Genomic DNA, 27827 nt, shown 5'->3' with positions numbered 1-27827 from the left:
CCTCATTGCTCCCTTCTGGCCTCGACAGATGTGGTTTCTCTTCCTCTGGTCTCATCTAATTTATCCTCCATGGGTGCTAGACTTTGTTCCAGATCTTCTCTTTCAAATGTGTGGGATGCTTCACTAGGACATTGAAGCCCTCAAGTTGACAGCATTGGGTCTCCAGTTCTGCTGATTGTGGGATAGTCCAGGGTTTCATCTCACATAATACACATTTTGACCACCCGCCCCCCTTACAAAAACCCTTGACCAGAGAAGTTTACAAGAAGAAATGAAATAGATTTTCGATTTGGGCTTCCAGTAGATATGTAGATTCCTTTTCATCTCCCCTTTAGGATAGTTCAGATTTTTTGGCCAGCCTTTTTCATAATGGATCTAAGTTACTCTACTGTTAAAGTTCGGTTACTAGCAATCTCCAGATTTCATTTTGGAGAAAACCATTACCTATTGCTTCCATGAAGCTGTGTAAGGCCTTCTTAAAGGACACCTTTCACGAGGGTTAGATGGGATGACAGGTTTTAGTTCAATTTCAAAGGAGATAGTTTTATGGCCCGACATGACAAGTGAGGAAGTTACACATGGGTGCATGCAAAGTTCCCTCATATTTGTGAGGATCATGTCAAATACGTTTGCAACCTAGTGGGTGTATGGACTAGTTGGTCTAGAGTATTTGTCTTAACAATGTCCAGGAATCTCAGGGCTTGCTTATAGGAAGTTTTGTATGTTTACCAGTTTAGAGTGGATAACAGAAGTCAGTGTTGAGGGACTCCAGTATATTTCGCTAAGTACGATTTAATTACATGTAGGTTAAGTCCTGGTGTGGAACTTAGCTTATGGTGAGTTGAACGTGGAGTAGCTCAGGAGAGGTGAACTGTTTGACCAGTCTTGAAGTGTGACTGTTTTTGATGACTATTGAGATACCTCTCCCTTGTGTCCCTTACTCTGCAGTAGCTGGTCAAATGGTGTGGAAGACATTATAGCTTTGTACTGCCAGACTGCTGTCCATAGCTTTAAACCATGTCTTTAAGTACTCAGATATCCATGTTTTCCAGGGTAAGGAGAGCGTACATAGTGTGGAGTTTTGAATGGTAATAACTTCAGATTATCCTGGGTTGCTTTTGCAGTTGTGGAAGGCTCATCAGGTTGACATTGCCTTAAAAAAGGCACTATTGAGGTAGACAGAGTTTCAACCAGTATTCAAAAGGTGAAGGCAGACAGGTGCAGCTCATCCTTGGTGAAGCAGCGTGGGCTGTCAGCCATATCCTCCCAAGCTGACAAATATTGTACTCCCTTCAAATGACACCAAAAACTAAGCCAGTTGTTAAAAGTCAGATGTTCATCGTGTTTCACTGTTGCAGTCATTACACTTGGGTTATCCTGCTGGCAGGCTACCTGCAGTTAGCCTGAATTCCAAAGTCTAGGTCCGGCGTCAGTTGCTGTCGCCTCTTCCCTGACGTCAGTGCGCCAGGGGTATAAAAGATGCAGCCGATGCCATTTTCTTCAGTCTTTCTTGCCGCGTGGTGCCCGAAGCAAAAGCAATTCGCAAGTGCCGGTTGGCCGACTCTTGAGATTTTCAAAATCGAATTTCAGAACTGAAGTCTTCATTAAAGCTAAGTACCCCATTGGGGAAACTTTTTTCTTGCTCCAGACCAATGTCAGAAAAAGTTAACAATTGTATTTCTTGTAGGAAGCAAATATCTCATAAGGATTTTCATTCTTACTGTATTCCTTGCCTAGGCCCTGATCACAACGTTGCTAGCTGTCGGTTTTGCGCTAGATTTAACCAACGCACTATTAAACGTCGGTACGATTTTGCCTTTCATTACTTTGGCCAAAGATTCAATTATATAATGCCGTCGGAACAAACGACGACCGGAGTTTATAAAAAGCGCAAGGAAAAGGAAAAGGACAGGCATCTGAGGTCCAAAACCGATGACAAGGCTTCCGCTAAGCCAGTCGCCAGTTCGCCGGTTCTCAGTGAGGTGCTTTTGCAGCCCCTGATGCCCGCTACCTCAGAGCCACAGGCCACTGCTGATTCCCACGTGGAGCCAGCTAGGCCTCTGGATACTCAAGGTATTGGACACTCGGAAATTATTCCCTCAGATGGGTCCGGAGCCGCTGAGCAGGCATCGGCTTCTGAGGGTGTTTTCAGACCTACACAGCTATATGTAAAGCCTACCTCAGCTTCCAAAGCAAAGACTAAAGCAGCTCTAAAGACAAAGAAACAAGTACAGCATTCTCCTGGACAGACTTCCATGCCTAAAAAACAGATGCTCAAAATGGCCGAAGACCTAATTACCTTGATCAGGGGTTCCCATCCCCCTCCTGATAAAAGGCCTAGGCAAGAGACAGAATATGAATCTTCAGATCAGGTTTCCATTTCCTCTGACTCCTCTTCTGAGCAGGAATACTCTCTTCCTATGAGGATTCTGATGCTGAATAATCCATTCCTTCAGCCTCTCCTCCTGAGGATTTATCTTTTGGGGGAAACCCTGCATACCATGAAGGGAGCACTTCCACTGTGAGAGCCAAGACTACTCAGAATCAAAGAAAAGGCTTAGAGATTTTCTTTTACTGCCTCAGCACAGGCCGCTTGCTATTCCCCCTGTATTAGACATTGTAGATGATGTATTTTCAGAGTCCGCCCTTTCTCCTGACTCTTTACCCCCTGCCCCTGTAAAACCAGACAGATACTACAGGGTTCCAGACTCTCATAAATTTCTTTACAAAAGCCATGCTGCTGATCCAGAAACTATTTCTCAGGGTCCCAAAGGGGTCAAGGCTTCTACTGCAAAAAACCCTATCCCCTCTGACAGGGATTCTAGGGCACTAGACAGATGGGGAAAAAAGTTTACACTTCTGCTACTTTGGCTGTGAGGGCTTTAAACTGCCAATTTCATATGCTTAAATATCAGCAATACTTAATGTCACTGCTAAAACAGAAAATGTTGGCAAATTCTGATTGTGCAGAAAATAAGGAAATACAGGATTTATTGCATGCAACTGAACTAGTGGGAAAGCATACATTGCAATGTGGTTTTGATTCTCTAGAGGCCTCTTGCAGGGCCACAGTTACGGCCTCTGTCATTAGGAGGCATGCTTGGTTAAAGGAACAGATTCTACCTGATCATGTTAAGGCAAAATTACTAGATGCTCCATTACAGCTTGATACTTTATTTGGTGTTAAAGCAGAAGAGGTGTTGAAGAAAATGGAGGACAAAGTGAAATCTATGCAAACAGTAAAGGATTTCTTACAGGTACAGCCACCTAGGTTTAGCAGAAACTGGCCTACTAAGAATTGGTCCTTTCCAGTGTCAGACAGACCACAAAGGGGCAGATACAGACGCCCTAGGGGAAGATCCCAGCCCCAGGGCTCATACAGGCCTAAACAGTGGGCCACTTCTACCTCCAAAAGTGGAGAAGACAAATAACAGCCATTCAGGAAACAGTCCCAATGACTTCCCTATGCCAGCACCAAGCACTTATCTTTTGGCAGCCCCCTTGGGGGGAAAACTAGCACTTTTTTCACAAAACTGGCACATGATCACCCAGGGCAAATGGGTCTTGAATATAGTGTCCCAGGGCCACAGGTTCCACTTTCACACCCTGCCAAGGGCAAAAGGTATGCCAGACCTGCCACACAATCAATGGGCAGAGGCACAAAAACAAGATTCATCCCTCATGGACATGAGGGCCATTCAGCGAGTACCACAGCAAGAGAAGGGACAAGGTTTTTACTCAAGGCTTTTCTTGGTACCCCGAAAGGACAAAGCCTGGAGGCCAATACTGGACCTGTCTATTCTGAATACATTCCTGGACGTTCCAAAATTCAAAATGTTGACTTTGCAGCAGCTTCTGCCCATGCTGGGCAAGAAGGCTTGGCTTGTAACTTTGGACCTAAAAGAGGCATACCTGCATGTACTAATCCGACAATCTTGCAGAAGATACCTCAGATTCATAGCTGGCTCAATGCACTATCAATTCTCTGCACTGCCCTGTGGCTTATCTACTGCGCCCAGGGTCTTCACAAAATGCCTGGCACCAGTAATTGCATATTGCAGACAAAGAGGAATTCAAATATATCCTTACTTAGACGACTGCCTTATTCAAGCAGAGAACAAGGACATTCTACTAGAGCACCTGGCGTTTGTAAAAAGATTATTGATTTGCCTAGAGTCCACAGTAAATGAAAAGAAATCAAAAGTAGTACCCTCTCAAGAGATAATATTCCTGGGTGCAAGCTTAGATACAACTGCCCAGATGGCTTATCTCACGCTAGACAAACAAATACAACTGACTTCTTACTACACAAGGTTGGCAACAAAGACCCAGTTAACTGCAAGAAAAATTCTGCAGGCCTTGGGCTTCATGGCATCCTGCATTCTGCTAATTCCATATGCCAGACTGCATATGAGGAAACTACAATGGTATTTAAAAAGTGTTTGGACTCAACATTGCCACAGCCTGGAAACAGTGATTACCCTCATTCCTTGCCTTCAACAGGAGTTTCGATGGTGGGCACAGTCCTGTCACCTCAACAAGGGACAGCCATTCAACCTACCCACGGCCAGGCAGTCAGTAACAACAGATGCTTCAGATTATGCCTGGGGGGGCCTACATGGCAGGAAAATGTATTCAGGACACATGGCCCTCAAGCCAAATGCATCTTCACATCAATCAAAAAGAGATGCTAGCTGTTCAAAATGCCCTGACAGCTTTCAAGGACTTTCTTCATCCAGGACAACTACTGATAAGGACGGACAATACTACAGTCATGTGGTACATAAACAAACAGGGAGGCACACATTCCTACCCCCTCTGCAGGCAAGCCATGACTTTGTGGGACACAGCATTGACTCATCAAGTACATTTGCAAGCACAGTTCCTGCCAGGAAAGAAAAATACTCTGGCATACAAACTAAGCAGAAACATTACGAATCCCCAGGAGTGGAAACTGGATCCACAAGTCTTCAGCATGATAACAAAGAAATGGGGATGCCCAGACATAGATCTTTTTGCCTCCCCTCACAATTGCCAACTACAGAGATTCTGCACAAGGACTTATCACAAGCAAGCATGGAAAGTGGATGCTCTACATTCAGCTGGAAAGCCCTGACAGTATACGCCTTTCCCCCTCTGCCTCTCCTTCCCAAGGTACTCCTAAAGGTCAGACAAGAGAAGACAAAAATGATTCTGATTGCCCCAGACTGGCCCCGCCAGCACTGGTACCCAATCCTAAAGAGCTTGTCTCAAGGCCCTGCATGGACATTGCCTCTAACCCCTCACTTACTGACCCAACGAAATAATCAGATCCTGCACAGCCAACTCAGGACCCTAAGTCTGGCAGCATGGCGAATAATGTAGCCATTCAGAACATACCTCTCTCTAAAGCAGTGATGGATGCTATTTTGGAGGCCAGGAGGTCAACTGCCAGAAAATCTTATGCAGAAAAATGGAAGAGATTCTGTGCTTGGAACCAGGCACAAGGAATTGACAAACTTGTACCAAATATTCCTCAGATTTTACAATACCTAACTGAGATGCTGAACAAAGGCCTATCTTTTTCATCTATTAAAATCCATGCCTCTGCCATTTCAGCTCATTACAATATGGAACCACCAATTTTTTCTCACCCATTGCTAAGGCAGTACCTCAGAGGGGTCATAAACTTAAGACCTCCAAGGAGAGCACCAATACCTAGACGGGACCTCAATTATGAGAAACTTACACTGCCGCCTTTTGAGCCAGCCAATACAGCTGAAATAAAGTTCTTATCTTGGAAAACAGCTCTGCTCCTAGCAATAACCTCTGCAAGACGAGTTTCAGAGTTACAGGCTCTCATGGCTGTGGAACCTTTCATCATTTTTCATCCAGACAGGGTTTCTCTGAGGACTAACCCTACATTTATGTCTAAGGTAGTGTCCAGTGTGGCCCTGAACCAAACCATTCATTTGCCTACCTTTTATCCAAACCCACAGAATAAGGGTGAGAGACTCCTGCATTCTTTGGACATACACAGACAGCTACGCTTCTACTTGGACAGAACTAAAGCTTTCCGAAAGACTGAGCAACTTTTAGTGGCATATGCTGCAGGACCACAAGGGAAGCCTATCTCAAAGCAGACTATGTCAAAATGGATAGCCAACTGCATTCGATTCTGTTATTCACAAAATGGCAAATCAATTCCTAAGGACATTAGGCCACATTCTACCAGAGCAGCAGCCACTTCAGCAGCCTTCCTCAGAGGGGTACCAACCAAAGACATTTTAAAGGCTGCAACTTGGAGTTCAGTGCACGCTTTCACCAAGCACTACCATTTACCTGTCTACTCCAAATCCAGAGCAGGCTTTGCCACTGCAGTTTTGCAGAGCCTTATAGCCTCTCCTAATCCTATTTAGACCCAGCCACCCTACCTCAGCTTTGAGATTCAACCCAAGTGTAATGACTGCAACAGTGAAACACGATGAACATAGTACAGTTGTGTACCTACTATAAATGTAGATGTTCGAGTGTATTCACTGTTGCAGTCCAGGGTACCCACCCACCATCCCCCTTTTTCTTTGCTTCTCTATCCTATACAACCTATGTAGTGTATTTGCTTGTAGATGAAGGAAATGTTATGTTTTTGCATGCATGCTTATTGGCATAAATTTTTAGCCTACCATTTTGGGGGCACCTGACATCGGGGCAAGAAAAACTGAAGAAAATGGCATCGGCTGCATCTTTTATACCCCTGGCGCACTGACGTCAGGGAAGAGGCGACAGCAACTGACGCCGGACCTAGACTTTGGAATTCAGGCCGACTGCAGGTAACCTGCCAGCAGGATAACCCAAGTGTAATGACTGCAACAGTGAATACACTCGAACATCTACATTTATGGTAGGTGCACAACTGTACTTTATCTTCTGGTCATATTATGGCATCATACTTGTGAAAGTGGAATGCTGTTTAGTACCAAAACCATACCAGCTTGGGACACACAGTCTGAGAGTTCAGTCATGTCTTTCTTCATATAGTCCAGAGAGGTATGTGTCATGTCATTTACACCCAACATGTACAATGACAGAGTTGCACTTGTGTTTCAGTGACCCGAGTGCATGTGTGATCTTGGAAATCCTGGCCTTGAAAGGCAGCTGACCGTGATTCTGTCCTTGCTTAGCTTGATGAGGGGAACATCTGTATATGTCACAATGCAATCACCTTTGATAGATCATTAGCTTGTGTGGAGGTTTGCCTTATGGGGTTAGTGGTTGAGACACCATGCATTGAAGCTGTGTGTGTCATGGTGGATCTTGCTTTGGTAGAATATTTTTGGAGTTGCTGAGCAACCTTTCTGTTGTAGCTTGTGTCTAGGAGGCCTTTGAGGTTTGGGTAGATTACATTTTAGGGCCTCACTATATGTGAGTTTGTGTGCTTGGTCTTCGGTGTGAGGAGTGGTAGAGAATGGATTTTTTTTTCTGACAACCTGTTTAGTAATTGTAGTGGCTGAATGTGGGAGCTTTGTCTCCACTGACAATGTACTCTCACTCATTGTATCTGATTGCTTAAGAATTGGATGGTTAGTTATTCATAGGTGCATAATGACCTCTTTGGACCTGGATGGCCATGCCCTCACTTATAAGATGTCCTTCAAGAATGCAACTGCAGTCATAACATATGGGTTGTCCTGCCTCAGGCAGCCCTCGGTCGGCCGAATTCCAAAGTCTGGGTCCGGCGTCGGCTGGTGTCGCCTCCTCTCCGACGTCACAACGGCTGGAGTATAAAGGCATCGGCTGACGCCATCTTCTTCAGTCTTTCTTGCCGCGCGGTGCCCGAAGCAGAAGCAGTTCGCAAGTGCCGGTCGGTCAGCTCCTGAGTTTTCAGTACCGAAGTCATCTAAAAGCTAAGTACCCCATTTGGGAACATTTATTCTTGCCTCAGCCGATGTCAGAACAAATTGAGAAAGTTAATAATTGTTTGTCTTGTGGTAAACAAATACCTCATAAGGACTTCCATTCTCTCTGCCTTCCTTGCCTGGGCCCAGACCATGACGTCTCGGCCTGTGCTGCCTGTGCTTGCTTTAATAAGCGCACTCTCAGGTGCCGGGCAGAATTCGCCGAGAACTTTTCGGTGAATCTTTTATGATATCATGCCGTCGGATCAACCGACAACCCAATCTGCTAAAAACGCAGGACCGGGACCGACACCCTCGGCCGCGTCCACTACCGATGCTACTCCTAAACCCTCTGCTAGTGCTCCGGTCCTTCGAAGTGGTAAATCCACCGCTCCAGGCTGGCGACACAGCGTTAACACCTTCGGTCTCAGAGATCTCTCCGGTGCCGGTTGTTGATTTTCCTCCGGAAACCGAAGTTCTGGATATACCCAACACCATTTCTGTGGACAAGGTTACGCCTGCACGTGGGGCTGCTAGGCCCCCTGTATCCATGTCCATCAAGGCCTTTGCACGCGCTAAGGCCGCCAGTCAGGCCAAGGCCCATCCTAAGCCTGCTACCCAGGCCCCTTCATCTGATAAGCAGATCATGTCTCTGACTGCAGATCTTATTTTCCTTATCAGGGGGACTCAGCCTCATCCGGACAGGGGTTCTCAGCCACCTGCAGAGAAAAGGCCTAGAACTGAGCAGGCGGATGACCTCTCTTCGGATGAAGCCTCTGGGGATTCTGAGCATTCTGATACCCAAGAAGAATCCTTCCAGCGCTAACCCTGATTCTCTTCCTCCTGCTCCTGTCAAGCCGGACAGATATTATAGGGTCCCTGACACTCACAAGCACCTTTTTTAAGGCCCACTCTGTGGATCTAGAAACTATTTCACAGGGCCCCAAGGGAGTGGCTACCTCCTCTGCCAAAAACCCTCTACCAGCAGACAGAGAAGCAAGGTCCCTGGAGAGATGGGGTAAAAAAGTATATACCTCTACTACCCTAGCCATGAGGTCACTTAACTGCCTTTTCCACATGTTTCAGTACCAAGATTTTCTCCTGGATGATTTACAGAAAATTAGCCTCTCCTGAGCCTATTGATAAAAAGGCATTGCAGGATCATATACATAACACTCAGCAGGTTAATAACCATTTTCTTCAGTGTGGTTATGATGCATTGGAAGCTTCATGTAGGGCAGCTATGACTGGGGCTGTGATACGTAGACATGCTTGGTTAAAGGATCAGTCTTTGCCTGACCATGTTAAAGTAAAGTTACTTGATGCACCTCTGGAAAAACAGAAGCTGTTTGGTGCTAATGCACAAGATGTACTGAAATCCATAGAGGAAAAAGCAAAGTCAGTACAGACAGTCAAGGATTTCCTTCAGGTTCAGCCACCCAGATTCAGCAGAAACTGGCCCTCAAAGAATTGGTCCTTCCCGGCTCAGACAAGTTTCAAAGGGAAAAGCAGACGTGCCGAGGTAGAGGGCAATACAGAGGATCTTACAGGGGCCAATGGCAACCTCCAAATCAAAGAAGTGGCAGACAGTTCAGCTGCACCACAAGGACAATCACAATGACTTGACTTTCGTATCGCCTACAAAGGTTCAAAGAGAAGCACCTTTGGCGGAAAATTATCCTTATTCTCTCAAAACTGGCATATCTTAACCAAGGACAACTGGATTTTGGATTTGATAGCCAAAGGTTACAGATTCCACTTCCACACATTACCAATAAGACAAGGCATGCCAAACCTGCCACATCATCAAAGGGCAGAGGCGCTCACTCAAGTTTCCAAACTGTTAAGTATAAAAGCAATAGAAAGGGTTCCTCCTCAGGAGCAAGGCCAGGGATTTTATTCAAGGCTGTTCCTTGTTCCAATAAAAGAAAACAAATGGAGACCCATACTGGACTTGTCAACTCTAAACACTTTTCTCATGGTGCCAAAGTTCAAAATGCTGACGCTGCAGCAACTCCTTCCCATGCTGGGCAAGGGGTCTTGGCTGGTCACTCTGGACCTCAAGGAGGCATACCTGCATGTCCCAATCAGACAAATCTGCAGAAGATACCTCAGATTTCTTGCAGGGACAGAGCGTTATCAATTCTCAGTATTGCCATTTGGCTTATCTGCTGCGCCCAGAGTGTTCACGAAATGCCTGGCATCAGTAGTGGCACACTGCAGACTGCAGGGGATTCAAATATACCCCTACCTGGACGACTGCCTCATACAAGCAGACAACAAACAAACCTTAAAAGAAAATTTTGACTATGTCATGCATCTACTGCAGGCCTTGGGATACACAGTCAACATTCAAAAGTCAAAACTACTGCCATCCCAACAGATTATCTTCCTAGGAGCCAAACTGGACACAGAAAACCAAATGGCCTACCTCACAGAGGAAAAGCAGCAGCATTTACCAGAGTACTTCAAAGGCCTAGCAAAACTCTCCCAGCTGACTGCAAGGAAAATCCTGCAGGCCCTGGGGTTCATGGCATCTTGCATCCTTCTGATACCTTTGGCAAGACTTTATATGAGAAAGCTGCAATGGTATTTAAAAAACTTATGGTCTCAACACAACCAAAGCCTAGAGGACATAATCCCACTTATTCCATGTCTGCAAAAGGAATTCCTATGGTGGGCTCAAGCCAGTCAGCAAAACAAAGGCATGTCTTTCAACAGACCTCAAGCAGGCCAAACGATTACAACAGACGCCTCAGACCATGGATGGGGGGGCGCACATGGAGGGCAGATGCATTCAAGGTTTTTGGACGCCAAAGGAAAGGCATCTGCACATAAACCAAAAGGAGATGTTGGCAGTGATACATGCAATCGAAACTTTCGAAAAATCACTACAACAAGGACATTTGCTAATAAGTACAGACAACACCACTGTCATGTGGTACATAAACAAGCAGGGGGACACCCATTCTTATCCCCTCTGCAGACTAACAATGCTTCTCTGGGAAAAGTCTCTGAGCCTGAAGATACATTTACAATCCCAGTTTGTACCAGGCAAGGACAATGTACTGGCAGACCAGCTGAGCAGAAATTTTATGGATCCACACGAATGGATGCTGCACCCTCACATTTTCTCTCAACTGACGAAGACATGGGGAAGACCGGACGTAGATCTCTTTGCTTCCCACTTAAATCATCACCTGGAAAAGTTCTGCACAAGGACTCACCATCCTCTAGCCTGGAAAACGGATGCTCTCTCCTTCAGCTGGAATTCTCTGAAAATTTATGCATTCCCTCCTCTGCCTCTGCTGACCAAGGTGATACTGAAGATCAAAGCAGAACAACCAACAGGCATCTTGATAGCTCTGGACTGGCCAAGGCAACACTGGTACCCATTGCTATTGACCATAACTCGGACCAAACCATGGCCTCTGACCCTATGGCCACTGCTCTTAACACAACACAATTACAGGACTGTACATCAAGACCTGAAAACATTACACCTGACAGCCTGGAGGCTACCATGATTTCTCCACCTAGCTCTCTTTCCAAATCATTTCAAGAGATCTTGCTGGAAGCACGCAGACCTTCCACCAGAAAAACCTACTCGGCCAAGTGGAAGAGATTCAGCATCTGGAATGCCAACAGGGGTCAGGACACAACATTACCGAGTATACCTCAGATATTAGAATACTTGGCAGAACTATTTCATACTGGACTCTCATACTCTTCAATAAAGATTCATGCCTCAGCAATCTCAGCAAGATACAACTGTGACCCTCCAGTGTTTTCACATCCTTTGCTATGACAGTTTCTAAGAGGAATAAAGAATATCAAACCTCCCAGAAGACAGCCAGTACCTGCATGGGACCTCAGTTATGTGTTGGAAAAATTAACTCTTCCTCCATTTGAACCAGCAGCAACTTCATAAATGCAATCTCTGTCATGGAAGACGGTCTTTTTATTGGCAGTCACATCTGCAAGAAGAGTTTCGGAGATTCAGGCACTCATGGCAGTGCCTCCCTTCATCATTTTTCATCAAGACAGAGTTTCTCTAAGAACAAATCCTACATTCATGCCAAAAGTTATTTCCAGGGTGTCTCTAAATCAAGCTATTCACCTGCCTACATTCTTCCCCAATCCTCAAAACAGGGGGGAAAAACTACTGCATACTTTGGACATACACAGACAACTACGCTACTACTTGGACAGAACTAAGGCCACCAGAAGGTCTGACCAGCTGTTTGTAGCCTATGCTGCTGGAGTACAAGGAAAAGCAATCTCCAAACAAACAATTTCAAAATGGATTGGACATTGCATCAGATTTTGCTATTCTTTCCATGGAAAAGGTGTGCCAGCCAACATTAGGCCACATTCCACCAGGGCTATAGCCACTTCCACAGCTTTCCTAAGAGGAGTGGCAACAAAGGACATTTTAGAGGCTGCTACATGGAGCTCCGTGCATACATTTACCAAGCACTACAACCTGCCCTTATACTCCAGATCCCGAGCAGGCTTTGCTTCAGCAGTCCTGCAGGGGATTTTAGCTGCACCATCCTTATCATAGTTCCATCCACCCCCAGCTTGGCTATGGTATTCAACCCATATGTTATGACTGCAGTTGCATTCTTGAAGGACATAGTACAGTTTTGTACCTACCATAAATGTAGATGTCCGATAGATATGCAACTGCAATCGGATTTTCCCACCCTCCTACCCCTCTGTATCCTTCTTTTTGGGTCCCTACCCCTTTTCCCTTCAGCTGGGGGTATCTCCTATGGTGTATCTGTTTATTACTGTTGTGCATGTTTGGATTATTTTTATCCATTTACCAAATTTAGCCTTCCTAGGAGGGCACCTGGGGCAAGAAACACTGAAGAAGATGGCGTCGGCCGATGCCTTTATACTCCAGCCGTTGTGACATCAGAGAGGAGGCGACACCGGCCGACGCCGGACACAGACTTTGGAATTCGGCCGACCGAGGGCTGCCTGAGGCAGGACAACCCATATGTTATGACTGCAGTTGCATATCTATCGGACATCTACATTTATGGTAGGTACAAAACTGTACTTTCTGGCGGGCAGTCTAAGCAGAAACATTTTGGACCCGCACAAATGGATGCTGCATCCAGACATTTTTCCGCAAATAACTTATGCGTGGGGAAGGCCGGACATAGATCTCTTTGCCTCTCACCTCATTCATCATCATCTGAAGAAGTTCTGTTCGAGGACACACCATCCTCAAGCCTGGAGAATGGATGCTCTCCCCTTCAGCTGGAATTCTCTGACAATCTACGCATTCCCACCTCTACCATTAATGACCAAGGTGTTACTGAAGATCAAAGCAGAGCAACCGAAAGGTATTTTGATAGCTCCAGACTGGCCAAGGCAGCACTGGTATCCATTACTAAGGAGCATATCTCGCACCAAGCCGTGGCCCCTGCCTCAATGGCCTCTGCTACTAACTCAGCACAATTACAGGACTGTTCATCCCAACCTGCAAACATTGCAGCTGACAGCTTGGAGGGTTCCATGACTTCTACCCATATCTCTCTCTCCAAAAAAGTTCAAGAGATCCTACTGGAAGCACGCAGATCTTCCACCAGAAAAACTTATTCAGCCAAATGGAAGGGATTCATCACCTGGAATGCCAACAAGGGTCAGGATGTATCAGTAATAAACATGCCACAGATACTAGAATACTTGGCAGAAATGCTTCATAGTGGCCTTTCATATTCTTCCATAAAAATACACGCTTCAGCAATCTCAGCAAAATACAACTGTGATCCAGCTGTGTTTTCACATCCTTTGCTAAGACAGTTTCTAAGAGGGATAAAGAATATCAAACCTCCCAGGAAACCACCAGTGCCTGCTTGGGACCTCAACTTCATCTTGGAAAAATTAACTCTTACTCCTTTTGAGCCAGCAGCATATTCAGAGATGCAATTTCTCTCCTGGAAAACAGTTTTCCTGTTGGCAGTTACCTCAGCAAGAAGAGTCACGGAGATGCAGGCCCTCATGGCAGTACCTCCATTCCTCATTTTTCATCAGGACAGAGTTTCTTTAAGAACCAATCCTTCATTCATGCCAAAAGTGATATCCAGGGTGTCTCTAAATCATGCAATTCACCTGCCTACTTTCTTTCCCAATCCTCAAAATAAAGGAGAAAAGCTGCTGCACACTTTGGACATACACAGACTATTACGCTACTACTTGGGACAGAACAAAGGCCAACAGAAAGTCTGACCAACTATTTGTAGCTTACGCTGCTGGAGTGCAAGGAAAGGCAATTTCCAAAATGGATTGGACACTGCATCAGATTCTGTTATTCTTTCCATGGAAAAGGTGTGCCAGCCAATATCAGGCCACACTCCATCAGAGCTATAGCCACCTCCACAGCCTTTCTAAGAGGGGTGGCTACAAAGGACATTCTAAAAGCTGCTACATGGAGCTCCGTGCATACATTTTCTAAACACTACAACCTGCCTTTGTACTCCAGATCCCGAGCAGGCTTTGCTTCGGCAGTCCTGCAGGGTTTTTAGCTACACCATCTTTTTCTTAGATCCTACCACCCCAGCTTGGCTATGGTATTCTACCCATATGTCAGGACGGCAGTTGCATTCTTGAAGGACATAGTACAGTTTTGTACCTACCATAAATGTAGATGTCCAGTAGATATGCAACTGCAGTCAGGTTTACCCTCCCTCCTACCCCTCAGTAATTTACCTTTTGGGTCCACTACCCCTTTTCCAACTTAGCTGGGATAGCTTTTTATGGTTTATCTGTTTATTACTATTATGCATGTCTGGAATTTTATGCATTCTCTAAATTTAGCCTTCCTTGGAGGGCACCTGGCATCTGGGGCAAGAAACACTGAAGAAGATGGCGTCGGCTGATGATTTTATGCCCCAGCCGCTCTGACGTCAGGGAAGAGGCGACAACAGCCGACGCCGGACCCAGACTTTGTAATCCGGCCGACCGAGGGGCTGCCTGTGGCAGGACAACCCATACGTCAGGACTGCAGTTGCATATCTATCGGACATCTACATTTATGGTAGGTACAAAACTGTACTTTATTGGTGCCCATTGATGCAATGTATTTGACATGTTCTCTAGTAATGGTTAGGGGGATTAAATAGAAGACAATTACTGCATTGTCTAAGGATGCACATTTCTATCAAGCTGGCTGCAGAGACGGAATAGTTTCAGATGGATTGCAACAGGAATTATACTTGGGGGGGGGGGGAGTATAGCTGTAATGTGTAAAGACAAAACTGCTGGAGCAGTGCCTCCCTTTTTCCTAACCACAGTCTATGGCAGGTTTGCTTGGATGCTGTTAGGCTATGAACCAGTTCTTAGTGATGTCTCATAGAACACTGCTCCTCTTTGCACAAGTAAGGGGTTTATTTTGCAACCAGGTACTAAAGAATTAACAGAGGTTTTTTTTTTTAATAGAGAAAGTTGGATTCTAAGTACCCATGTCTATAAAGGGCTGCTAACTACTGTTGCAGTACATGCAACAACTTTATGCAGGCACAGAAAATCAGTGAAGCAAAATAAGCTTTCCTAAGTGATTCCAAAGCTCAGAAGAGACCAGCTGCCACCTGAGTGCAGACTAAACCTTTCCAAATGTATAGTAACTAAAAATGAGCCCAAAGTGCAGGAACGTCAGCAACTCTCTCTCTCTCCTCTTTCGGATGTTCCCGTTAGGGGTCGCCACAGCGGATCACCTGTTTCCATTTCTTCCTGTCCTCTGCATCTTGCTCTGTCACACCAACCGCCTGCATGTCCTCTCTTACCACATCCATAAAACTTATCTTAGGCCTTCCTCTTTTCCTCTTACCTGGCAGCTCCATCCTTAGCATCCTTTTCCCAATATACCCATCATCCCGCCTCAGCACATGTCCAAACCAGTGCAATCTTGCCTCTCTGACTTTGTCTCCAAACCGTCCAACCTGAGCTGACCCTCTAATATACTGATTCCTAATCCTGTCCATCCTTGTCACACCCAGTGCAAATCTTAACATCTTTAACTCTGCCACTTCCAGCTCTGACTCCTGCCTTTTTGTCAGTGCCACTGTCTCCAACCCATACAACATAGCTGGTCTCACTACCCTCTTGTAGACCTTCACTTTCACTCTTACTGGTACCCGTCTGTCACAAATCACTCCTGACACTCTACTCCACCCATTCCACCCTGCCTGTACTTTCTTCTTCACCTCTCTTCCACACTCGCCATTACTCTGAACTGTTGATCCCAAGTACTTAAACTCATCCACCCTATCATATGCTTTCTCCCTCTAGACACCCTATCATATGCTTTCTCCAAGTCCACAAAGACACAATGCAACTCCTTCTGACCTACCCTCTTATAGACCTTCACTTTCACTCTTACTTGTACCCGTCTGTCACAAATCACTCTTGACACTCTACTCCACCCACTCCACCCTGCCTGTACTTTCTTCTTCATCTCTCTTCCACACTCACCATTACTCTGAACTGTTGATCCCAAGTACTTAAACTCATCCACCTTCGCTAACTCAACTCCCTGCACCCTCACCATTCCTCTATCCTCCCTCTCATTCACACACACATATTCTGTCTTAGTCCTGCTGACCTTCATTCCTCTCCTCTCTAGAGCTTATCTCCACCTCTCCGGGGTCTCCTCAACCTGTTCCCTACTCTCACTACAGATCACAATGTTATGTGCAAACATCATAGTCCATGGGGCCTCCTGTTTGATCTCGTCTGTCAACCTGTCCATCACCATTGCAAATAAGAAAGGGCTCAGAGCTGATCCTTGATGTAATCCCACCTCCACCTTAAACAGATCTGTCACTCCCACTGCAAGACTGCACCACTGTCACACTACCCTCGTACATATCCTGTACCACTCTTACATACTTCTCTGCCACTCCTGACTTCCTCATACAATACCAAAACTCCTCTCTAGGCACCCTATCATATGCTTTCTCCAAGTCCAGAAAGACACAATGCAACTCCTTCTGACCTTCCCTATATTTCTCCATCAACAGTCTCAGAGCAAACATCGCATCTGTAGTGCTCTTTCCCGCCATGAAACCATACTGCTGATCGCTAATCATCACCTCCCTTTTTAACCTAGCTTCCATTACTCTTTCCCATAACTTTAAGCTGCGACTGATCAGTTTTATCCGTCTGTAGTTACTACAACTGCACATCACTCTTATTCTTAAAAATAGGTACCATAACACTTTTTCTCCACTCCTCAGGCATCCTCTGACTTTCCAAGATTTCAGTAAACCATCTGGTTAAGAACTCCACTGCCATTTCTCCTAAGCACCTCCATGCTTCCACTGATATGTCATCTGGACCAACAGCCTTTCCATTCTTCATCCTTTTCATAGCTATCCTTACTTCCTTCTTGCTAATATGTTTCACTTCCTGATTCACTATCCCCACATCATCCAACCTTCTCTCTCTCTGTCATTCTTTTCATTCATCACCCCCTCAGAGTACTCTTTCCATCTGCTCAACACACTCCCCTCGCTTGTAAGTACATTTCCCTCACTTTCCTTTATCACCCTTACCTGCTGCACATCTTTCCCAGCTCAGTCCCTCTGTCTAGCCAATCGGTACAGGTCCTTTTCTCCCTCTTTAATGTCCACCCTTTCATACAACTCTCCATATGCCTTATCCTTAGCCTTTGCCACCTCTCTCTTTGCCATGCTCCTCATCTTCTTATACTCCTGTCTTTTTTCTTCATCTTTCTGACAATCCCACTTCTTCTTCACCAGCCTCTTCCTCTGTCTACTTTTACTTCCTCATTCCACCACCAGGTCTCCTTGTCCTCCTTCCTCTGTCCAGATGTCACAAGCACCTTCCTAGCTGTCTCCCTTACCATCTCTGCTGTAGTTACCCAGCTATTCGGTAACTCTTCACTGCCCCTCAGTGCCTGATTTAACTCTTCCCTGAACTCCACCTCACAATCACCATTTTTCAACTTCCACCATTTGATCCTTGGCACTGCTGTCATACTTGTCCTCCTCTTCTTGATCACCAGCATCATCCTACAGACCACCATTCTCTGCTGCCTAACTACACTTTCTCCTGTCACCACTTTACAGTCTCCAATCTCCTTCAGACTGGCCCTCTTGCATAGGATATAATCCACCTGTGTGCATCTTCCTCCACTCATGTATGTCACCCTGTGCTCCTCCCTCTTCTTAAAATACGTATTCACCACAGCCATGTCCATCCTTATCGCAAAAATCCATGACCATCTGGCCTTCTGCATTCCTCTCCTTAACACCATACCTGCCCATCACTTCCTCATCCCCTCTGTTCCCTTCATCAACATGCCCATTGAAATCCGCTCCAATCACCAGTCTCTTGGGTACACTCACCACCACTTCATCCAACTCACTCCAAAATTTTTCTTTCTCATCCATCGCACACCCAACTCGCGGAGCATATGCACTAACAACATTCATCATTACACCATCAATTTCCAGCTTCATAAACATCACTCTGTCTGACACTCTTTTCACCTCCAAAACACTCTTGGCATACTGCTCCTTCAGGATAATCCCTACCCCATTTCTCCTCCCATTCACACCATGATAGAACAATTTGAACCCATCTCCTATACACCTGGCCTTACTCCCCTTCCATCCCTTCTCTTGCACACACAGTATATCAGCCTTCCTTCTCTCCATCGTATCAGCCAGCTCTCTCCCTATACCAGTCATACTGCCAACATTCAAAGTTCCTACCTCACTACTATACTCCTAACCTTCCTCCTCTCTTTCTGCCTTCAGGCATGCCTTCCCCCTCTTCTTTTCCTTCTCCTCCTTCGGCCAACAGTAGCCCAATTTCCACCAGCACCCTGTTGGCTAGCAGTACTGGTGGCGGTCATTAACGCGGGCCTCGACCGATCCGGTATGGAAATCTGTATTGTTGTGTGCATATGTTATTTGGCAAAAGTTTTACACCGGATGCCCTTCCTGACATAACCCTCCCCATTTATCCGGGCTTGGGACCGGCACGAAGAAATGCACTGGCTTGTGCATCCCCAGTGCTGGGTTTGGAACATCAGCAACTATAACAGTAAAATACCAGCAAGCACTTCAAATTTATATGCCCAAAGTGAAGAAACCAGCATTTAACACAGTGAATTATAACAGGACTTGAAAAAGTGCAGAAGCTCAGTAAATGATGCAGACGTCTAACATCAGCATTTGTACTTTGTCTTGATATTTACAAGTCAGCAATTTGGAAACACTTGAGTCTCAGTGTCCTGAGATTAGTGTTTGTGACTCTGTAGGACACCATCATTGCTGGGTGTAGCTGTTTCAATGTTTAGTAATACTTTTATCCTTTTTCATTTTTACTACTATGCAGTTTTCTTACTTTTGCTTTCTTTTTAACTGTTCGTATTGGATAATCCCAGGTGATCAGAACTTTATTTTAGTAATAGACTGCGGTGGTGGTGCTGCGGTAGCGTTGTCGCCTCACAGTAAGACGTTGTCCTGTTCGATTCTCAGCTAAAGCGTCTTCTGTGTGGGGACATGCGTGAATGGACGTACCTTCGTTGAAGGTTGTGTGTCAGGGCTGGCAACTCGGCACTTAAAAATCTACTGCCAATCATTAGAGGACCGGAGTTCCGCTGTGGCGACCCCTAACCGGGAAAAGCCGAAAGATACAACAACAACTTTGTAACTCGTCTTCAGTGTTTCTAAGCTACTTGTATGCTATAGTGTGTACATAATTCTGAATTCAGCAGTCTTGCCACACTGTTGTGCCTTTCAGAATAAAAAACCCTTACCCATGAGTATGTCACAGGCAACAATGAGATATGCAGCTGTTTTTAGGTCTGTATTACAGAGCCTGCATTTCATAGGTTCATACTAGGCTATCTGCCCTAGGGCATTTATAAGCCTAGCCAGAATGTGTTTGGCTTTCGCCACCCATTTTAAATGAATTTTGCTGTGCCCTTTTTCGAGGTTAGTATACTGTGCCTCTGTCTAACAGTGAGACAGAAGTGATACTCGGGTTAAACCTACGATCTCCAATCCACTCATCAAGATTCTTCTTGAAGAGAGTCAATGAGGAACTCTGCCTAACCTGGACTGGGATTTTATTCCAGAGTGAAGGGAGCCTCTGGGTTATGAATCTGTCCCTCCAGCATGTCCTATTTATTTCAGTGCTGAGGTTCAAGTCTCTCGAGCGTGCTCGATGGGATTTGGATTTTCTGAGGTGCAGCATGTCCATTAATTCCGGGTTGGACATGGCTTTATACGTCAGGCACAGATCGCCTCTGAACAGGCGGTATGCCACAGAGTAGAGTTGGAGTTTCTTTAACCGGGCAGCATATGGCATCTGTTTGAGCCCTTTGATCCTCTTGGTGAGGTACTTTTGGGGTCTTTCCAGTTGCTGCAGGTGTCTGGTAAGGTACATCCCAAAAGGGGCATTGTACTCAATTATGGGCCTGATGAGGGATGAGTAAAGAGGCACGATGACCTCCCCTGATCTAGATGTGAATCCCTTCATGATTAGGTGAGCTACATCCACCTTGGCCACGTGGTTGTCAAATGAGAGACTGCTATCAACTTGGGTCCCCAGGTCCCTAATTACTTCTTCTGTACTTAATGGATTACCACCTATGTGGTAATTTGTGGACATTTTGTTTTTGCCAAAGGGGATGACTATACACTTTTTGGCGTTTAGCTTGCGACCATGGCTCTGTCACCAGTTGTCTGTTTCTATGAGGCCCTTTTGGAGGATGCTTGTGTCGGCTGGAGAGTCAATTATGGCGCCCAGTTTGCAGTCATCTGCGAACTTGGTCAGCTACAGTCCTTCCGTGTTGGCCTGTACCTTCGAGAAATATATACCGAACAAGAGAGGTCCCAGGACTGAGCCTTGTGGGACGCCACTTGTAACTGGTTTGGAGTCTGACATGTTTTGTCTGTGTCTCACACATTGTCTATAGACTTTGTAAACCAACACTTATGTAGCTATCTATCTTGAGACTCCATTATTAACCTTTCGTCTTTTGGTTTAAATTCACTTCTTAACCATTCTTGTAAAGTCTTTGTGAACATGTGGTTGTTGCAGGAGTTCTCTAAGCTTGCCACTGTAATTGTGGATTCGTATGGTACTGCTCTTTATTTCTCCCACTTTTTGGCACTTCCTTTTGCTACCTGATATTCGTGTATTTCTGGTTTGATTCCCATTCCCATTCATTTCCAAAATGCTAATCTGAGCAAAGATGTCGTATTAGACTTTTTCATTCTTTAGAACTTTCAGTATGTTTCATTGTGATAATGTCAGCAAATATGCATGCAGTCCTATGATTGCAGATAATTTTAAGGAGGCCCATACCTCCTTCAGAACGAGGAACATATTGTCTTGACATGCGTTGATTTTTGTATATCCTGTGATAAGCATAAAATATTTTTCTAGTGTTTTTTTCTCCAGCTGATTCGGTGCTGTTCAGGGGCAGTTAGTCACAGCAAAGCGGCAAATTACAACAAGAGGAGTAACCGACTGGACTTTATTCCTAAATGAAAGGCCAGTTTTCAGTATTGGCTTTAGTCTAGTATGTATTCCTTACTAAGCTTTTTTGTCATTTGTTAATGTTTTATTGCCAACTCTTCAATTATTCCCACAGATTTATACACCCTCTTGTTCAAGTTCCTTTGCATCATATTCCTTTCCCAGGTTGATATTTTCTTTGTGCTGTAGCTTTCCTGCTATAAATGTTGCTTCTGCACATTTGTCAAGATCAAATGTCATTCTTGGGTCATCTGAAAAAGTTTTAACAATTTGTACTTGTGCTGTCTGATGTGCTATACAAATTTAAATCATCCACAAAAAACAGAGATTTCTTTGAATGAAGTAGGTTTCTGCAAATAAAGCTGTAACCATATCCTAATCTATTAAGTAAACAGCTTAAAGAGTTAAAAGCAGAACAAAATAGCAGTGGTGGCAGACAATTCCCCCTGGAATTCCTGCCTTTGGATTTTTATCCCTGGGATAATAATTTGTCCTTTATTATGATTCAGCTGTAAACAGGTTTGCCACCATTTCAGTCTGTCAATGGTTTACTTAGATTTTTCCCTTTGTACTGCTCTGTATTATGTGTTTATGAATCAATGATCCTTGTTCCTGGTGGGTGGGCTGGAATTTTGCCTGAGATTTTGTTTGGAGGATTGGCTGTGGGGTAAGTCTGTGGTATCTCAGTGCTTCTGGGAGAGGGAGTCATCCTCAATTAACATAGTTGTGTATGAGAAGGCCTGAGGACAGGTAGTGCAGCATACATGTATCTCACCATTTAGACATGTCCTGGAATGTTGGCACAGCCTTTCCCACGCCTAAATATACCAACTCTGAGATTGCCCTACCTCAGATAATAGGGAAATAGCTAGCACAGACTTGGTAATATGTAAGTCCATTCTTTTAGCCTTCCAGTCTCTGTGCTTATGGACTCACTCCAGCAGTCCTGACATTTCAGATGGTACTTTTTGAAAATGTGGTTGTGGAATTGTTCTTTCAGGGATTTCAGTTGGGTGTTAATACCTGGTTTGACACAGGCCTGTCCACATCATGTACAGCCCTTTGACTGCCTATTTTTTTCTGCCCAGGTCGTACTTAGCCTGATTTTCTGCATGCCCCATTTGCATGCAGTTTTGTTCACCAAAGAGAGATTAAAGATTCCCCCACCAATTGGTTCCCTGAGCGAATCCGGTTTAGGACTTCATTTCTGGCATGGCGTTTTGGAGCACAGGAGCTCTTCTGTTTGGGCAGATGCTTCCTTTATGGAGGTTATCAGACACTTCAGTTGTTGCTTTAACTTAAACTTGAATCATGTTCATCTGCCCATGCAGCAGCCTTTGTTGAATTCATCATGCAAGCCACAAGGCACGCTGTGTCCTCTGCTTCCCCTGCTGTACTGAAGAGGGCTTATGTCTGATATCACTGTCGTACACATTGCAGTAAGACTGCCTTCTCACCAGAAGGCAAACTTCTCACTGATCACAGGGAGGGGTTGTCAGCTTAGAATTCTCTTTATCTATAGTAAGACCCTGTACAACTGTCAGACAGGGAGGTTCATGTGGAAAACAGAAATGGTACCAAGATTTACTTATTCTTCTGCCATACGTCTCACTTTTGGTGGAGGGGATCGTGAATACACTTGAAACCTCCTTGCATCTGGGATAAGGTGAGGATCTACCTTTCACTCTTAAGTGCCTTGGCAACACAGTTCCATGTTTAAGTAGTAATTTTCCATAGTGAATACCTTGGTAGGGTGGAGGATACTTGATTATGCCAGTCAATCAAATGGGCTGTGTTCACAACCCCTACGAAATGACCTTGATAGTATTTTATTGTATTCTTCCTTAGACATAAGAGACCCCTTTTGGGTGTCTGCTAGATATCTTCTTGTTTGCCAGGCAGCTTCCTAACTTCTTTGGAAACTGCTTTCCTGCTAATGGACTTTCTGCTTGTGTAGGAGGAAAAGAGAAGGCTCAGCAGGCATATGAGGTACAGAGCCAAGGTCTCAGCTCTGGACATGCTTCTGGTCTGCTGAGTCTCTTGTGTTCTTTGAAGACTTCTAATATTACCTATGTTCTCCCCCTCTGGCTAAAGGAGTTGGGATGGCCTTTCAGGGTTCCTGGGGAGGTGTATTTTGTAGTTTTTGCAGTATGGGGTTCTTCTAATGTGGCCCTTACAACTTCAGCCATTCAATGCCCTGCAGGTCAACCTGTCAGCCAGTGCAAGTTGCTGTCACTTGGGGAGTGACAGAGGCTGGTCCTTCTTTGTAGGGTGGAAGTATGATTTCCATCCACTTTTGCTGTAAGCCTAAGACTTCACTCTACCTCAGGGTTGTGGGGGGAACGCTCTTTTCTCCTTGGGGTAATGGTAACAAGACCATCAAAATGCTTTGCAGACCATGTTTTTCTTGGCCTCTGTGCTGTCGCCTTATGTGATGGTGAAATTTGACAGCATTCATTGTTGCATCTCTCGAGTCAGACCATTGTAACAATGTTCCTCAGTGCTTTGCCATTTCTTGTATGACTCTCTTGCTTTTCCTTCTCAGCTGCATTTTTCTGGCCGGCAATTCCATCAACAGTAGGACCCTTCAGGGAGGGTCTTGTTTGTCAGATGCAGCAAATGTTTTGTTAATGTGTCAGTTGATCTTTGAATAGGAGCCTTCTTAATGGATTAGGTATACCCTCCCCTCTATCCCTCCGTAGGTGAATGTTTACTCCATCTAGGCTAGGCTAGCAATTTCCTGTAAGCCAGGTAAGTATGTACCACTTCATCACTTGTTAGTAGAGAGGATACCAAATCTTCACTGTTCTCGAATTTTAGGAAGTTGCTAGATGGGGGCATTTAGAACAAGCTGTCAGGCACGGGGGATAAGCATGGCTGTTGTAGATTACATGGACACCGTGCCCTGTATTATGTGACAACATGTTCTGTATTAGCGAGGGTGCCTATCCATTAATGCAAAACATTCTGCGAACAGGATGCCAAGTACTGAGTGGTGGTGAGGATAATCCAGGCACAGAAGCCAAGGAGGTCCTCTTCATAGATTATTTCTTATGGTAAGATCCTGTGTGTTATCTCTTTAGCTTCCCAGCCTAAGGCCTTCTGTGTTAGTGTTGTTTAGTTTCTCTGAATTCCACTTGGGCTTTTATCTCTGTAAAGCCTTTTAGCTCAGTTTCCTGACCCATGCTAATACTACTGGGGGCAGCACCCTTCGCTGTGGGGTACCATCCTTGTTAGCTTTTTTTTCCCACATTCCTTTAGTGTAGGGTGTACTATGTTAGCTGCTTATACTGCCCCCCCCCCCCATTGGATGGAGCAACATATTTGCACCTTATTTCAAAGTTTTGAGAATTCTTACCTAGTGGATGTCTACATTGTACAGCAGGTTGCTGTCCTTTGAGCTTGTACTACACTGTCCTGAGTCTGCACTTTGGCCTACTGAACCCTTTCTAAAATCAGGGTTTCACCAACTTCCTTCGAAGTCAGTACACTGATATAATTTTTTTCAGTTTTTTTTTCTGATTATATGAAAACATTCTTTACTAGCATGTAGATGATACGAATGACCCCAGAATATATTTTTAGAAAGGAGAATCACAGACAGTGTAACTATAGTACAGTTGATAAATGCAATAAATGAATACATATTAGTCTATTAAATGGATGTTCTTGGTTGTAATGGGTGAGGATTTGCTCAAGTTCTGGAGGCAGTGAAAAGTGGTCTGAGTCTTGATGTGAGAGAGGTGGAGTGGACACGTGTCATGCAGGATGCATTCTTCTAGTAAATGTAGGTTGGGGTGGCTTGATTTGCAAAGTACATGAGAAGTAATATTTTATGTAGTCATGTTTTGTCTTCTTGTTAATCAGACTTCCGGATGCCAAAGAACCCATTCTTATTACCAGAAGATGTTGACGGATCCCATAAGAATGATGTTAAAGACATGAAAGCAGATTGGCAGGATCATTTTGGTGGTAAGTTGAAACTATGGCTGTGCAGTGTGGCTGAACAATTGTCTTTTCGGTAGTTGTATTTGTGACTGAAATAATAGTAAAAAGTAATTATAATCATGCAAGAAAGCCTATGATGTGATGACTTTGCCTAAGTATTGCAGCTAAATCCTATGCAACTGCTGCTTTTTTATCCCTGCCTCTTCAATCCTTGTTTTTGTCCCAGTAATTTTTTTGTCCTACAAACTACCATCACCTCTCAACATAGTATTCCTTAGCTTCATCACCCTGTGTGGAAAAATGTTTCCATAAGAAAGCTTTGAATCGTTCTCCTTGTAATTCTACACATGCTGACCCTCCCTTTAGCCCCAGTTTTCCTCTTCATCTCCATCCAGCAGGAGATGACCCTGATAGTATGATGTGTCCATCTTTAATCTTTATTTTATTTATTTATTTATTTATTTATTTATTTATTTTGCATTTGTTTACCGGGATAGTCCGACTGGATACATGTCCATTTTTAGCGGAGGCCCAGGGAGAAAAGCTCCACATAGTCAAACATACAAAAGGTTACACAAGAAGTTGGAAAACAATTAGAATATATAACAATTAGAAAATATAGAATATATAAAAACAATATTTATTTATTTACTAAGCAGTGAGATTAGTCCTTGCTTATAACTAAGCAACATGCAGCAAATGTACTGCACTGCACTGTTCTAACTTGTTGATACTTGTGAACCTCTGCTTGCCTTAAAAAAACTTGTGAACCTCTGCTTTCCTTAAAAAAAAAAAAAAAAAAAAATATTGCTTTTTTCCCACTTTTCTGAGATTTAAAAAAGTTCAGTTACAGATTTGTTGTTCTGAACTGTTTGTAACTTTCTTGGAGGCCATTGTTTGCTTGGGCTAAGGGAAGTCTCTGTGTTCATCAGTGGCAGTGATAAACATTGAGCAGCCTGCCTGCCCCTGTGGGAGTGGTTACTGCCTTGAAACTGTAGTTTTATTGGCCATTTTGGGTCAATTCCAAACTCCTTGATCTCCTTCTCTTAAAACCCGATTGCTTTGTGGTTTTGGCATCTTTTTGGACTTGTTGGCTGTTGGTGAAGCACCCACCAAGAGGAGAAAACGCTGAGAGAAGAAAGAAGCCACTTTTGAGATTTTAAGTATTTTGCTTCAGGTTATTTGTTAAGTTTTTCTGCATTGCCGCCTACTTTTGAGCATTTTCTGGCTTGTTAAACTTGATTTCTGTGTTGGTAACTGTATTTAGAACACAACCTAGAGCTGATTACTGAATTTCCTGCCTGCACTTATTTTTAAAATCGTTTTTTTTCTTAAAACTTGCATTTTATCTGTCTCTGGCCTAGCACTCAAGTGTGGGGTCATTTTCTGCACTGTTCTAACTTGTTGATACTTGTGAACCACTGCTTTCCTTAAAAAAAAAAACAAAAAAATCTTGCTTTTTTCCCACTTTTCTGAGATTTAAAAAAGTTCAGTTACAGATTTGCTGTTCTGAACTGTTTGTAAGTTTCTTGGAGGCCATTGTTTGCTTGGGCTAAAGGGAAGTCTCTGTGTTCATCAGTGGCAGTGATAAACATTGAGCAGCCTGCCTGCCCCTGTGGGAGTGGTTACTGCCTTGAAACTGTAGTTTTATTGGCCATTTTGGGTCAATTCCAAACTCCTTGATCTCTCTCTCTCTCTCTTAAAACCCTCTTTTGCGCATAGCGCAACATTGTGCAGTGCCGCCTAATTGGGTTTAAACTATTCCTGGCTCCACAAAGTCTGCTCTTCACTTTTTCCCTTAGAACTGCTCTATCTCTCAAATTAAACACCATATTCTCATTCTAAGGCCCCTCACTGGTCCAAATAAGTAATCTTACAAGTTAGCACTAATAAACCATAAGCACTACTTACTCTTATACTCTCTACGATTACCTTGTCCCCTATTGGTCCGTTTTAATTCAGTTCCCTGTATTACTCTTAACATGACCAAAGGTCAATCAATTTTTTCCTCTTCAGTCCAGCTGGTGAATCTGGGAATTTTGAGGCAATGTTACAACTGTCTCATGTACACGGACAACCCTCTCCTCCCAAAACAGGTTCAAATATATGTGAGAGATGCAACCATATAGCCAAACTGGAGACTGAGCTCTCTCATCGCAAAACTGGTGTAACCAGTCAGGAGGAGAAGGTAACCTCACACAACACAATTCCAGTATCACATAGTCCCACCACAACAGCGAACCAAACACATAAAAACACAAAAACATACTCGGAGGCTCCTCTAAGTAAAAATCTACCTAAGCAACAGAGACCTCCAAAGCAGACATCCAAGCAAATGCTACCCCAAAACAAAACACGTACAACACATAGCCACAAAGTCAGTGTGCCAAGCAGTCACAGCACTTAAGGCTGAATAACACACCTGATACCCTTGTACTAGGTGACTCTATTGTCAGACACACTGACGTC

The 27827-nt window shown here is 44.3% G+C and overlaps 1 protein-coding gene across 3 annotated transcripts in view; it reads left to right on the top strand.

Annotated features, from left to right (window-relative positions):
* The window catches only part of LOC122809683 (zinc finger protein 2 homolog), a 350734-nt gene that overhangs the window by 230442 nt on the left and 92465 nt on the right, over positions 1-27827 (top strand). For all 3 annotated transcript variants that reach the window (XM_044081358.1, XM_044081359.1, XM_044081360.1), the window contains one exon: positions 25278-25382. In XM_044081358.1, coding sequence (XP_043937293.1) covers positions 25278-25382 — 105 coding nt within the window. The remainder of the gene's footprint in view (positions 1-25277; positions 25383-27827) is intronic.

This window comes from Protopterus annectens, chromosome 8.part0, assembly GCF_019279795.1.
Source record: "Protopterus annectens isolate FY-2018-M chromosome 8.part0, PAN1.0, whole genome shotgun sequence".
Taxonomy (NCBI): Eukaryota; Metazoa; Chordata; order Ceratodontiformes; family Protopteridae; genus Protopterus; species Protopterus annectens.
The sequence above is the reverse complement of the archived record's forward strand: the minus strand, read 5'-3'. Positions and strand labels throughout refer to the sequence as shown.